General features: G+C 51.2%; 1 protein-coding gene across 9 annotated transcripts in view; it reads right to left on the reverse strand.

Moving 5' to 3' along the window:
- AMPD3 (adenosine monophosphate deaminase 3) overlaps positions 1-12,470 on the reverse strand; it is a 43,717-nt gene extending 31,247 nt beyond the window's left edge. For 2 of the 9 annotated variants that reach the window (XM_040989125.1, XM_040989124.1), the window contains exons 1-2: positions 11,583-11,978; positions 2,948-3,173 (exon numbers count right to left, since the gene is read on the reverse strand). In XM_040989125.1, the coding sequence (XP_040845059.1) occupies positions 2,948-3,173; positions 11,583-11,604 (248 nt within the window). In that variant the 5' untranslated portion in view covers positions 11,605-11,978. Of the gene's footprint in view, positions 1-2,947; positions 3,174-7,481; positions 7,740-11,582; positions 11,980-12,066; positions 12,112-12,270 lie in introns of those variants that run through there. The other 7 variants (XM_040989134.1, XM_040989130.1, XM_040989127.1 and 4 more) reach the window with 6 other exon arrangements.
- Between the last annotated feature and the right edge of the window lie 2,558 nt (positions 12,471-15,028).

Here is a 15,028-nt window from a genome sequence, read left to right on the forward strand (position 1 = left end):
CTCCAAACAGCTAGATTTTTCAGATAACAAAATCTGTCCCTTTTAGGTCTCATTTTTCTTTTTTTTTTTTTATAACAAAGGACTGATGCAATATTTCAAAGCCCTTCCGTTTGCAGGTGCAAACCAGAAAATCCCATAACACCTGGAATCGGGAATAGCACCCCTTGAGATCATCCTTCGGGGTGCAAGGAGTAATCCTGCCCTGAGTCGGCCTGGCTAACTAGACAATGCAAGTGGCTTTTCCCAAGGAGTGCTTCGTCCCGAATTCGGACTCAGAGCGTGCTGAGCATAATCCGCAGCCCTCTCCGTGACTCAGGGTCATCGTCAGATTGCCCCGTCATGATCCTACGGGCGTCTTGCCCTCGGACTGTTGTGCTGGGGATTCTTGTGTCTGCTTGCCTAATAGCTTTCTTTCCTCTCTTGCTGGCAACTGTCAAATCACAACAATAACAAAAACAAGACTGGGAATGATGCTTCAGGACCCATGCCACGCATTCCATGTGAACTGGCTCATCCAATTTTCACAAGTCACGTTGTCCAATTCCCCTCATTTTGCAGATGGGGGTAAAGGGTCAGGCCAGTAAGAGCCTTGGGCAAGGCCACTGGGCAGAGAGGAACGGCTGTTGCTTGGTCCCAGCTGGTTTGACCCCAAAGCCTGTGCTTATGGTCACCGTGCATCATGCCTGCTCCTTCATGATATTCCCTCCCATATAAATCCATAAAAGCCCACCTTCCCATTTTGAGTGCATTGCTAAGCCTGGCACAGGATGAGAAACGAGAGCCAGCATGTGAAAAAATCCATGCCAAGGGGGAGGAGGAGGGGATGTGATGGGACGGGATGAGCAGGAAGTGTCAGCTGAAGGGACTCTTTCAGGGTAGATGAAAATGCTCTAAGATTGTGGTGACAGCTGCATGACTCTGTACACCATCAATGGGCGAATTGTATGGCATCTGGGTTATATCTCCATAAAGCTGTCTGTGTGGAGGCGGAGGGCAGGGAGAGACAGAGGAGGGGTCCAGACAGATTTCCTAAGTGGCAGGACACGGCACTGCAAGAAGCCACAGGGCCCCCCTTTACCCTATTCCCAAACACCACAAGGCATTTGTGGCAACAGTGGGGACACAGGGCATCTTTCCTCTGCCCTTCCACATGGCCAAGTCCCAGGCTGGATCCTGAAGACACAGCAGGAGTCAGAGCCAGTCCCCAGGGAGCTCACAGACTAATGGGACAGAGAGAGATGTGAGCTAGGATAGCACTGTGCCCAGGAAGGAAGGGAGGGCATAAGCTTGGCGAAGGTTTGCAAAGGCTCTCTGAGTGGTGGGGGGAATGCCAATGTCAGGCCTGGGCAAGGAGGGCACAGTCCCTGCAGAGATGTCAGCCCCAGGGTCTCTTAGCAATGGAAGCTGGCTGCAGACACTGATTGTTACAGGCAACAAAAAAAAACTGCTAGGACCTCTTCTCTTTTCAGCATTAAGGGTGTGAAATGCTCAAATTAGCACAGGGTGTGTGGCCCCTCTGTTAGGCCAGCACAGGGCTAACCCTTGGAGTTGTCTAGTGGCACCAAAGACTCCTTCCATTGGTATCTTTCAGCCCCTATGGGGAAGGAAAAACACCAACTATACCCACAGTGAAGCTGGTAGCTATATTTTACTTCTTTCCCCCCCAAAAAGTTACCGAGGCACGGACAATCTGACACTGGGGGGAAAGGAAAGGGCTCACTTGGAAAAGTCAGGAAGGGGTCCAATCCCCAGCCAGGTCTCAGAGAGGCCCCAGCCACAAGGACCTGCAGGCATGGCCAGGCAGTGACACTGATGCAGCCTGCCATGGCTGCTCAAGGCTTCTTCCTGTCCCCTTTCTGCTCTTCCAAGCAGAAGAGCTATGAAAAAACAAAGGTCAAGATCCACATTTCCCATTAGGCACCTGGGTCTGATCTGGGTACTGCCTGCCCCTGCAGCCATACAGCACACAACTCCTCCCTTCTCCTCTGGTCACGGCAGCTCCCATAAGTCGTCCGTAGCCCTGGCCCTGGCAGACTCTCCTATCTGCAAGGCTGCCGCCCACCTTCACAAAGCCAACTCTTGGAGTAGGGGCTCTCTGGCTGTCTCCTGGGAGATATCTTTCCTGAATGCACAGCATACAACAGAATCTTACCCTCACCCCTGAGTTCATTGCTTTCCTTGCCTTTGCACTGGGCTGCACCTGTTTGTCCAAGCCTCACTCTCTCACCATGCCAGGTTGTGTCACCATGCCAGGTTGTGTCAGCGTGGTTTGGCCCATGGTAGCCACTGAGGAAAGCCTGAAAGGCCCAGGAAGGGCATAGCCAGATACAGCATTTCCTGCCTCCGTCTCCACTTTGGGGGTTTCACTTAGTTGCTGCATCACTTCCCCATGCTCGTTTCCACTGAGAAGCCCCCAAGGTTCCAACTCACCCTCTGTGTCTAACTCTATCACCAGTTGTCACCTGTTTCCAACATCAAAACCTACACCTATGTGCGCATAATGGCTTATGGTAACATGGCTAGATCCTGGCTGATACACTTTCATTCACTTGCCCAGAATTGGCTAAAACCACCATTGGTGTCCCAGGGTGGGAACTACACTGTTGATTATTATACCTATGTTCCCAGCAGGGCACCTGGCAAAGAGGGACCCACTGGAATCAGCACAAGATAGGAAGATGGGGGATGAAAAGAAGAAAGACTGGTGAATCGTGAGAAATACCCACATTGCAGAAAGGAAAGGGAGCCGCTCCACGGAAACGTGTGTGTGCATGTGTCTGCACACAAACGCAATCTGTTAAGAAAACAGCAACAGAGAGAAAGTGGGCTCTGATCTTCTCAATAGTCATGGTTAAGAGGTCCTTGTAGGTGCAAGGACCCGCCGGTTCCCCTGAGGAGCCATGCCATGGCCCTCCTGACTCTGTGCACACGCATCTTTGGGACAAACCTTTTGGCCGTCTCCACAGACTTCTGCTCAGCCAGCTCCTTCTGCAGCTCCCTCTCCTTGGCTTCCTTCTGCCCAATGGGGCAGTCCTCCGGGACGGTGAAGAGGGACAATGCATCCTTGCTGTCCTCTTCTCGGAGTACTTTGGCAAACACCTTCTCAGCCAGGAGCCGAACTTGCTCGTCCACTTCAGAGATGTTCAGCTTGGGAAATTGGCGCGGCATCTCGGCTGGCAAAACAGAAAGAATAAGCATCAGCCTTGGGGAATTGTTTCAGTGGCAGCCCGAGTCACCAGACCAGCAGAAGACAGAGCTCAGAATGAGGGCTGCCCCACCTGGTCCTCAGCACCAGCCATCCCTCCTGAATGCCCTAGGCCCACCACTGGGGCCATCACCCGCTGCAGGAAGCTGAACCAGCAGTGAAACCAGGGCTTGAACCTTGGCACTCAGGTATTCAACATAGGTTTGCGTAAACCTTCAGGCCAAATGTTCAGTCTCCAAAAGGGTTTTCAATCATGAGCCTCAGGCCCTAAGAGATAAAGAGTGGAGCCTGGGAAATTCACAGTTGCATTCCTCTTTTCCTCAAACAAGGGCTTTTTCCTGAAACAAAGAGTCCCCCCATACATTTCAAATCCCTTAGCAATACACAGAAAATTTTAAATTTGGGGACCAGAACACCCTTTAGTCAACTGAAAATTCACTTCCCCTAAAGAGGTTCTCCCCGTCTTCCTTCTGCATACCTCAGGGACTGGCCCCTGTCCCTCAGTGTATTTCTTCCCTCCTCTTTACTTTGGAAACACTAATATAGCCCTAAACATATCCCCAGTCAATCATGTTCCACGGATTTCTTTTAAGAATTTTTTTTTAAGAGTTTAACTATTTGAATGTTATAGCTACAGAGAAAGACACAGATCTTCATTCCACCGGTTGGTTCACTTTCCAGATGGCCATAATGATTGGGGCTGTGCCAGGCTGAAGCCAAGAGCCTGCAGTTTCTTCTGGGTCTCCCACATGGGTGCAGGGGCCCAAGCACTTGGGTCATCCTCTGCTTTCTCAGGCACACCAACAGGGAGCAGAACTGAAAGTGAAATAGCCAGGTTTCAAACCAACAACTAATTGGGATGCTGATATTGTAGGTTCCAGCTTTACCCACTATGCCACAACATGAGCACTGCATTTTACTAATTAATTCAGGTGATCTTATTCTATTTCCATTTCACAGGTGAGAAAATGAAGACACAGACAGCTAACTGGTTCAGGGCCACCCTTCTTGTGGGTGGGCAGAGGTCTGCTCTGTTTTCAGCCTCTCTTCCATCTCTCCCCCTCTGTGCCTCTCTGCCCAGGGTCCTGACCCAGGCACCTGGATCCCACACCTGTGCCCTCAGCACCCAGCTGTGCTGCTCCCAGTTGGGCATCAGGAAGGGTCTCCTCAACATCCCCAGAACAGCACAAAACTTATTGGCCTTACACCTGGGAGAGTCACAGGTGAGACTGTGTCACTTTCAAGGACTACAAGTAGGGTAACTGGAGAGCCCAGGGGTCCCTAGGTGCACGGTGGGGTCTCCCAAGGGTTAACTCCACAGCTTAGCTTGTTTCTCAAGGTGTAACAGGATGGGCAATCTTGGCCTGATACATTTAGCCCCTGGCTTGACCACAAGTTACCTCTTCCCTGCTTCCCCTTTGTAAGATGTCCCCAGGGGAGCTTAGGCGTTGCTTGAGCATTGGGAAAATACTGGGAGGAACCAGGCAGGCCTATAAAACAGGCAGGCCAACTTCGAATAAACGGCATTCTCTTTACAAGAATGACCCACTGTTTGTTCTCTTTTTTGTAACCGTAGTCCCTCTGCTCTGCTCGTAGTCCCTCCGCTCTGCTCGGGTACGAGGCAGGCGTTGCCGACACCTAGGGTCCTGGGAGGGCTCGCTGCTCTGGTCTTCACTTGGCAACAGATGGGAAAGAAGGAAGCAGGCAGGTGGTGGGCAGGTAGCTGGGGGGCCCCCGGATGCTGACACCTGTGTCCTCTCACCTCCTGACCCCGGGACACGGGTCTCTGTCACTGGGAGGGTGAGCAGGAGGGAGCTGAGGGAAGAAGAGCACCTCAGCACGCGACCGTGACTGCGCAGGTGTAAGGGAGCCCACTCCGAGTCAGCAATGGTATTGAACTCCCCGTCCTGCAGCAGGCAGAAGAAAGGAAGTGGGACAATGGCACGGCAGAGGCTCTGAGGAGGCGACCAGAGAAGAAAGCTGGAGCAGCATGAAAAACCGATGCTGTCATCAGGCCAGGAACCCCCAGTTCCAAGTGCCAAGGGCAGGTGCCATGCTCCCTAACCTCACAGAGCATTGCTGAGGCAGATATCACACAGGCCCCAGCAGCATAGAGCAACCACTCTGCTGGAACAACTAATCTCTTTTAGAAATTTCTCTAAAATAAAGGAAGTATAAGAAGGAAAAGGTATCAAGATGTTCACCTGCCTTCTCTATATTCATTCTGAAAGCCTGCGTCCCATTGTGCCCTACTTGCAGACAGTGTTAGCTAATCAATGTCATAATTATGAGGATGATGCAACCATATAAAAAAAATCTTGTGAAATCAGTGACAAAATAACACATAAAACAGAGCCCACATTTTATTACCATGATAGAAAAACAAATCCCCTTGTGGAAGAGGGCTCTGGGAGAGACACACACTCACCAGGCCTGGAAAGCAGAGTCACCTGTGTGTGTTGGGGTGGGGACGTCTTCTTGGGTAAGGGGTCATCATCTTTCCAACAGATACCAAGAAAATGAATCGAGAGACAGAGAGAGAGAGGAAAATAAAGCCTCTTTTCCTGTAGGTTTTCGTCATTAGGGCCTCTCCCACATAACTCACCCCCAATAAGGAGTGATACCACAAAGCTGCCTGTAGCCACCACCTTCCTCCCAGCACACACTGTGTGACCCAGACCCCCAGGTCCTCGCCCCTGGGGACAGGACAGCTGGGAGGAACCCACGTGACTGAGGCTCGGCATGCCAGGGCCTGTCCAGGAAGCATTCTTAGCTCAAATCAGTCAAGCATACTTTCGAGGATGCTTCCTCTTAAACAGCCTCCTCTTTCTTTAGCTCACACAGCTTATGCCAATCTTTCTTAACCTGTGTCCCCCAAGAGAAGTGATGCCCATGGCTGGTAAAACAGGCCCTGTGGGAGATGCTAAGTGTCACAAGCCTGCAAAACAGGTCCCACCAGCTACCCCTTTCCTCTAGTGCCTATGGTCTCCTGCCCCCCACACTTCCCACATCCCCCACTCCAGACACCTACCAGGACAGGCCTGCCAAAGGAAGCCCCCTTCACAGATGCCAACCCTAACTCTAGCTGCCTGCTCAAGACCCACACAGGTACTTGTCAGCTGCAGGCAGTAGGCTGGAAAGTTCAACTGTGAATGCACAGGCAAGGGTCAGCCAGCGATAGGGCTTATCTCATAGCTGCACATGGACCCTTCAATTAGCCTCAAGTGCTGTCCCCCAGTTTGAAAGCTCCCACACACCACCAGTTCCAGCCACCAGTAACTTTGCCTCATACTCAGCCACTGTTTCAACAAAGCACGCACCACCACCACAATCCCTTCCTAGCACCTGGCAAGGTACTCTGCTCTTGCCAGTCTCCCATGGTCAGAGCCCACACCACCAACCTGAGCCTGGCACTGCTGGAGTCTCCATGACTGATGGTGAGGAGCCACACTGACCAACCAAGCACACTGGGGGTCAGGTGCTGCCTGCCTGCCTGCTGTGGGAAGCTGAGCCAAGTCAGGGTGTGAGCACTTCTGGCTGGGTCCTGCCTGCAGGCTCCAGTGGGAGGGCTCTGCTTTGCATATCTGCCAGCAGCCAGGAGGTAGGGCAGGAAAAGTTAAGCTGGAAATTCTGCTGTAAACACGGAATGCAAGTGGAAATTTTCAAAGAATCTTGAAGGCCCCAGGTAATGTTGGCTCCAAGGCACACACTAGCCTGGATGCAAGTACTGTCTGGCTTGCAGCCTCAGCAGAAAAAACCAAGAGGTGCTGCCCCCATGCAAGCCCCTGCAGTACTCTGTGGAAGCACAGAACATCAGTGCACCTCCTGGATACACACAGAGCCCTGGGCAAAGTAGAGTAGCAATATCCATCCCCTCCCAACACACATCCCCACAGCCTTCACTGCTTTCCCTCCTTGGAACCCCCTTAAGTCTGGCCTGAAGACAGGATCATCTTACCACAGGAGAACTCAGCTATGGCACAGCTCATCCTGTCTCAACACAGAGGACCCTACCTGCTATGACACCCTTCTAACGGCAGCTTGGACTGAACCCCCATGTCAGCACATGCTCCTCCCTCCCCATCTCCTCCTACTTCATGAACTACTTCTTGCTCTACTAGAAGGGGACAGAGACCCTGGCAGAGAGGCCCCAGAAACTGCAGTCCTGCCTACTCCCTCCCACCTTCCTCGTAAGAAGCCAGACACTGCAGGGGGCTGAGCAACTCTGTCAGCCATACACACCCCAACCTACCCATCCAAGAAACAGAAACCTCACCTGAGCCAACCCTGAGCCCTCTGCTGCCTTCTGGGGTCCCAGCTCCCGAGTGAGCCTGCAGCACATGATGCTCTCTCCCAGAAGGGCAACTCTAAAGCCAAGCTGGCGGGCGAGGCCAGCATCCCAAGGGGCAGGGCTCTCGCCTGCCCTGTAGGAGAGCAGGAAGGTACACACCGGCTCCCAGCGACTTTGACAAATCACTTGGGCGTGGGAAATAACCGTGAGCAAAACGGCTATTTCTGGGGTGCTGTTGAAACCCTAGGGGAGAAGAGCCCAGAGAACATGGGTCAACTGTTTGCCAGGAAACCAGCTGTAGCCCTAAGTTGGGCCTGAGTCACCTCCTCATGGCCATGCCATGCTGAGGCCACATCCTAACTCCTGCGAGCACAGGGCATGATTAGACAGTGACACTCGATCCCTGTGCGGCTGCTGGGCTTTAGCCACCCAGAGCTTATGACCCACCTGTCCTCACAGCTGTTTCATAAACACTGCAATCAGCAGGCAACAAGAAGGAGAGTCATATTAATTCATTAAATCATTAAACAGACACAGCATGTGAGAAAAAAAATGCCAGGCAGTGAATGATTTCTCCTGCAGGTAAGCTGAAATGGGAGCATCCCAGTTTATGAATTACATCTTGTACCTGTAACCGGATCCTGGCCAGGCTTAGTCTAGTCTAAGCCAAGTCTAGTCTGTAGACCAGAACATATCAGAAGGCTGGAATACAGGAACAGTCACTTCTGGGACTCCATGTACATGTTCTATTCACAGACTCAATACCAGTACAGAAAACTGCTTAATTTCATGTAAGCCAGCACACTTAAGCCATCCTACTGTCATTGGGGGAAAAAAATCACCTATGAATATCCTGTGGCACGGGCTTTGGAAAATGCCTTCCACTTGGAGTCTTCATTTTCCAAATCCAGAGGGAGCTGTCTTCCTGGGGTCCAGCTCCAAGGGGATACCCACTCCAATGGGTCCAGACACCAGGAGCCCCTCTAGGATGCCACAGACTGGAACCACAGCCAGGAGTTCTGTTGGGGCCCAGGCAGAGGCAAGACCCTTGGGAACATGCCCAGGGTGGGCAAGCTCTGCCCAGGACCTCATGACTGGCCCCATCTCAAGCCTAACACATCACTGCTGCTTATAGTTCAGATAGTTTCTGGGACAGACAGGCACTAGTCCCCAGCACCAAGCCTTGCTTCCTCCTTGAACAGACACCTATACGGTTTGTGATAACCAGACCCAGGTTCTGTGTTTCCCATCCTGGAGACTGAACGACATTTGCTTTTATCACTGAAGTCTTCCTTATGAATGCCAAATGTCTGGGAAGGCCAATTAGGTCTCATCAAGAAAGACCTCACTCTCCTCCCCCAGAGCAAGGCATGCACCTGCATCAAGGGGTCCAGACACCTTGTCATTGCAAAGTGTGTGTGTGACTCACCCAAGAAGTTGGGCACGGGGGTCAGCTGCTGAATCCCAGCTCCACAACAGATTCCATGTGTCTCCCTCAATGCTTATATCCCCCAGGGCCCACAATATGACAGACATTCAATAAATACCTGCTGAATGAGTGTGTGTAAAAGAATGAGTGAGCAAGACAAGTAGATGACTCCACCTATGGCCAATCCAAGAGAGAGCACAACGTATGGTTAAGAACAGGGACCCAAGCCAGTCTCCTTGGGTTTGTGTCTTTGACCATTAAATTGTGTGACCTTGGCCAAGTCCCTGAACTTTCCTGTGACTCAGTTTCGTTCGCTATAAAATAGGAGTCATAAAAGTACTGACCTCAGGGCTTGGCATGACAGAGCAGGGAGAGCAGGTAATATGCCTGGACTCGAAACTGGCACGAACCATGTGCTTTGCCAGCACCATCTTTCAACATCCTCACTGTAGGAGAACATTGTGACCCTAGAAGGTCAGGGAGCACAGGATTACAATTGATTGGATAATATTTGCATGATAACAACCAAATGGATACCTTTTGTATAACTGACTGGATATCATTTGCATGAGAACAGTTGAGTGGACTGCGTGTGAATGAAAACACTTGGTAGAATATACAAAACAAAAGGAGTTCCAAACAAGAGTATGAAAACAGTTGATGGGTTTTGTTGATAAGCTCAATACTTCCTCCCTTATGCCATGTGACCCTCAAGTATAGAAACAGTCCTTGCCTTGAACGCACCTGGGCGCCAATTCTAATCCCAGAAGCTCCACTTCCCATTCAGCTCCCTGCTTGTGGCCTGGGAAGGCAATCGATGGCCCAAAGCTTTGGGACCCTGCACCCACATGGGAGACCCAGAAGAGGTTCCTGGTTCCCAGCTTAGGATTGGCGCAGCACCAGCTGTTGCGGTCACTTGGGGAGTGAATCATCAGACAGAAGATCTTTCTGTCTCTCCTTCTCTCTGTATATCTGACTTTGTAATAATAAAAAAAAATACTTAAAAAAAATAGTTGATGGGTTTTGTTGATAAGCTCGATACTTCCTCCCTTATTCCATATGACCCTCAGTGTATAAAGTCTGATGCCACTAATAAACTTCTGACCATCAGTCAGACTCCATGCGAGTTATTATCGGTTCTGTGTATGAAGTCCATTGCTGCAGGACAGCGACAGTCACCATGATTAGGAAAACACATGAGAGTCAACTAGAGAAACGAACATGCAGTTTCATTTAAACTAAAAAGTTTCCTCCTTTTATTCATTGAGTGCTATTCCATGATCAGTACTATCCCCAAGGAAGAAGAAAAACACATTGAATGGTACTTCTCAGTGACTGGACCAGGCCAGCACCTAAACCAGCAGCCAGTCCCTTCTGTACCAGAAGCCTAAAGCCATGTCTCTTGTCCTAGATATGCAACCAGCACATGGGAGGAGCAGCTTAACAGACTCGGTGGAAAAACCAGCAAGGCCAAGAAGCAGCTTTCCAAATCAGGTGATTTCCTGGCTTCTCCCTAGGGTACCATTTATCTGCCCTATGATGTTCGGGAGACCTGGGTCTGATATCCAAGGCCATCTGAGGAGGTGGCCCCACATGTGTAAGGGCAACAAAGCCAAGCCTCGAGGAACTGCTTGACCTGGCGGAGAATCACTCACTCCTCATCTAGGACCTCAGACAGCTGAGAAACGGGCTGAGAGCCCACAGAGCCATGTGCAGGCACCACCAGCTCCAGCAGAGAGGGCAGCACCCCCAAACTATCACCTGCAGAGCCAGCCAGGCCATGCCCACCACCCAAGGCCTGCTGGCAACAGCCCTGAAATGTGGGCAATAACAGAGACCCTGCCTGTGGAGCCCAGTGGCTCCACCATCACTCAGCGTGGATGCTGGGCAGCCAGGGAAGGATGCTCCCTGGTAAGGATGCCAGTCTGAAGATGGTCAAATGTTGGGCACTACATCCAGGCATCCAGCCAACCAGGCTCAGCCTTCAGCCCACACTGAAGTCCTCCCAGACCTGCCAGCTCTCGCCCAGGCCTTTGCTCATTTGTCATCACCAGGTTCCCAACAACCTACAGGAGGAATGATGCATTGTAGTCAGCAAGCCTCTCCTACTCCAAAACTTCCAGAGCAAGACTCATCCCAGAGGAGGCCTCTGCCAGTCTACAGGAGCAGTGAGCCTCATCGGCTGGCAGAGTAGCTGCCAGGAAATTCAAGAGCGAGAACAGACTGCCCAGGCACAGGGCTGACCACCTTCCCAGCTCTCTCCGAGTCACAGTGGCCAGGATGAAGCCTCCAGGGACCTAACCATACTGTCCACCTACCTCCGCACCCTTTCCTGCTAATAGCCCCCAGCTGTCCAGGAGCACCTAGAAACCTTTCCAGAACGGTGGCTCCTCCCAGGACCCTTAATCCCCTAAACTTGGCGAATTCAATCTAGGCCACCAGAGAACCAGGATGCTGCACCTCACCTGATGCTTCCCCAGGGACAAGGAGCAGGGGTCCAGGCAAAAGCAAAGCAAGGGAAGATCCCGCGACAGAGCTAGTGCCACCTCCCGTGGGCCAGGAGCTCAAAGGGAATCCTGCACTCCCGACAGGCGTCCCGGGCTGCAGGGTCCGCAGAGCGCGTGCCAAGGTCAGCCTGCAGCATCGCGCGCACTCACCAGGCTCAGAAGACAGGGCCATGCCGCGGAGCGCAGGTGACTGCTGAGTCGGCGCTTACCAAGCGCTGCGGAGCTGGGCTACCGGGGCACTCAAGCCCGCCGGGCCCCGGGAAGGACCAGGCCGCGCCCCCAACCCGGCGCTCTGCGGGAACCAGCGGCGCGCCCCGCGGCAGCTGCAGGAGCTACGGGTTCCGAGGGGTATTTTGCTGTGCTGCCACTGCCGGAGCTTCCGCCGACCCCGGGCCGGCCCAGCGGGAGGAGGGCGGCCGCGTTCACAGGGAAGAAGCCGGCGCCGCACCTGAGGGCGGAAACTTGAGAGCGCCCGGCGCGCAGCGGCCGCCCAGGGCCCGGCCGGAAGCTCGCGCGGCGCCGCAGCAGAGTCCGATGCCCGGCTGGCCCGCGACTTCGCCTGGACGCCCCCCGGACTCTGTGCCCTCCGAGTGAGGGTCTGCGCGACTTCTTTCCGCCCGTGCCAGTGACTTACTCTGAAGCTGAGGCTCCCGCCGGCGTGCGCTCCCCAGTTCGGTGTCCGTCGGGTCCCCGGGATCACCTTCCTGCCCCTCCCGGCGCACCGGCTGCCTGTCCAGCCCGCCGCTCCCCCGGCTTCCTTACAAACCCGCCCCTGGAAGTCCGGAATGACCTTTCAGGGGCCCAAGCCCGAGGGTGCCTTCCAACCTCCCTTACTCACCTCTTCCCAGCACAGAGCCAGCTGACCGCGCCTTGCTTGCGGGAATGCTCCACCGGCTCCTGCCCGCTTGGCTTTCTGTTGCTCAGGTCCCCAGGCGGTGCCAACCATACCAGCTCTCACTAACCCGCCGGCCAACTCCAGGGATCTCAGCCTCTCCCATGGTTTTAAAAACTTCCTGTCTGGTTGTCTTTTTTTTTTTTTTTTTTTTTTTTAGCTTATTTCTATCTGCTTGAGAGAGAGAAAACTTCCATCCACTGCTTCACTCCCTGAATGCCTGCAACAGCAGCCTTGGCTAGGCCAGGCCGAAGCAGGGAGCCAGGAACTTAATCCAGGTCTCCCACGTGGGTGGCAGGGACCCAAGGAGTTGAGCCATCCGACTGCTGCCTTCCCAGTGTGTGCACTGACTGGGAGCTGCATCGGGCAGTGGAGCAGGTCAGTAAGGCTGGGCTGCAGGCTTTGCGATGTCGATTGCATGCTGCGCTACACACCTGCCCCGCGTTGCTCAAGCAGGTCGCCCAGCTGCAGCCTGTGCTCTGATTTCCTCGAGGCCCCTAGAACCTCCTTGCTTCCCGGAGCAGAACCTGCTGCTATGCTTACAGGCCTAGGTAACGACCCCACCCACCTCCGGGCCACGCTAAGGAGGTGAGCTGGATGCCCCTCTGCCTCTCCCACCAAATGAGTTGCCCATGGGGAAAGGGAACCCTCTGTGTGCTCACTGTGCCACCGTTTCACAGGCTTGTCCCACTGACTTCTGGGTTTGTTGCTTCTGCCTTGTAGCCTGGTGATTGCCAACTACTTAGTTATTTATCTGGGTTTGTTGCTTCTGCCTTGTAGCCTGGTGATTGCCAACTACTTAGTTATTTATACATCTGAGATGGCATTACTTTATACGTTTATATATAAAATGAAGCACACTGTTAGGGCTGTGGTTAGATGAACCAAGTTTAAATGAATTCATTTTGGAAGAATGCTACGATATACCTTTTAATTTCACAGTGATTAAGTGAGAACAACATGGTTAAAATTTATTTTAATCAATCTTCGTTTCATATGAGACTAGGAAGTGTGCTTCTAAGTTGAGTTCATGCTAACTGTTGACCCTCTTGGCTAATATTTTTAAAACAGAACCTCACAGAGATAAATAGGCCCAAAGAGAAGTCTATCTTTGATTGTGTTTCTAAAATGATAAACTCCACTTTACATCCCATCTACCAATTTTGCAAATGGGAAATTCCGCAGGATAATTCTTTATGCAGTTTATTTTCGTTGATTGTTCTTGCAAGTGTTTCTAACAGGTGGGATTTTTTTTTTTAATTCCTTAAAAATGCATTTGGAAGGTTGAAAGATGGATTTACAAGTATGCTTCTAACAAGATGGGAATTGGACGCGGACACTGGACTTGAGCATGGAAGCCACACTACATCGATCAAAGAAACCATTCCAATGTCAATTAAGTTTCTTCACATAGCAGGATTCTTTCATGAAGTTCTCTTCTAATTCATTTTTACAACATCATCTTTGCCGGAAAGGACCTGTGTGTCTGTGCAATGTAACAAATTTGCGATAGTCCCAAGCCAGCAGGTTAGAAATCCCCCCTTGTGTTAAAGAAACTCATCATTGAAAATCAGAACTTTCAAGTTCTTTGCCTACAGAGACCCAGTATTTTTGAGTCCTATAAAAGATGCTACTTCTCATTCCATGTCTGCTCGCAAAGCACCATAAATCTCTGCTACCTTTTATGTTTTTAAATGAACCACATTTTGACGTCCTGTAGTATTGTGTGCCCTGCCAAATTCAGCGTCTTTATTGCTGCTGTTGCAGAGGAGTGATGCAATAGCAAGTTTCATGTGTACTTTCCTCCAGCCCTTCCTCTCCCCAGTTTTATGTTCCAGCCACGGCCGTCTCTCCATCAGCGGTTGCTCTCGCACGTAAAAACCACAGTGTGTTTTGCTAACCGAGTCACGGATTGTTGTGAATGTAGCTTGTTTTCCTAGCAGTTCACAAAAAGCATTTCTTTGTGAACATCATCATGGAAAAGCACGGCAAAGACGAGATGAATCATGTTGACAACTCCCATCCACGCTCTGCAGCACCTCCTGTGTCCTCAGGCCTGTGTTCCAAACCCCTCACAGCACATTCTCTCTTGCAACACAGTGCATTTTGTTTGGGTGTCGCCATCTTCTGCCTGTGCTTCTTCAGTCACTTTAACAGTGGCAAATAAAGGGGTTTTTTTTTCCCCCAATGATTGCAAACATTTTTATGATACTTAGTATTTCACAAAAGCATGCAATTACGTCTGGTGTGACTTCAAATATCCCTGAAAAATAAAGTGCAGAGGTTTAGTTGCATATCTTGGGTTAATAGGATTGCTACATCTTGCTGGTTACACTGGCATATTTATATTATTATTAGCTAATACCTCAAGTCCCAATAGGTAGCCATGGAAATCCATATCTGAAATAGTGAAGGTTAGTTTGGGAATAAAAAAAAATATCAGTTTTAATTTTGCTTTGTATTTCTTTTTTTAAGATTATTTATTTATTATTTATTTTATTTATTTTCATTGGAAAGGTAGATTTCCAGAGAGAAGAAGAGACAGAGAGAGAGACAGAGAGAGAGATCTTCCATCTGCTGGTTCACACCCCAAATGACTGCAAATGCCAGAGCTGAGCCAATCCAAAGCCAAGCGCCAGGAGCTTCTTCTGGATGCCTCACATAGATGCAGGGGTCCAAGCACTTGGGCTATACTCTGCTGCCT

The sequence above is a fragment of the Ochotona curzoniae genome, unplaced genomic scaffold (genome assembly GCF_017591425.1).
Source record: "Ochotona curzoniae isolate NIBS_2020 unplaced genomic scaffold, NIBS_Ocur_1.0 contig_517, whole genome shotgun sequence".
NCBI lineage: Eukaryota > Metazoa > Chordata > Mammalia > Lagomorpha > Ochotonidae > Ochotona > Ochotona curzoniae.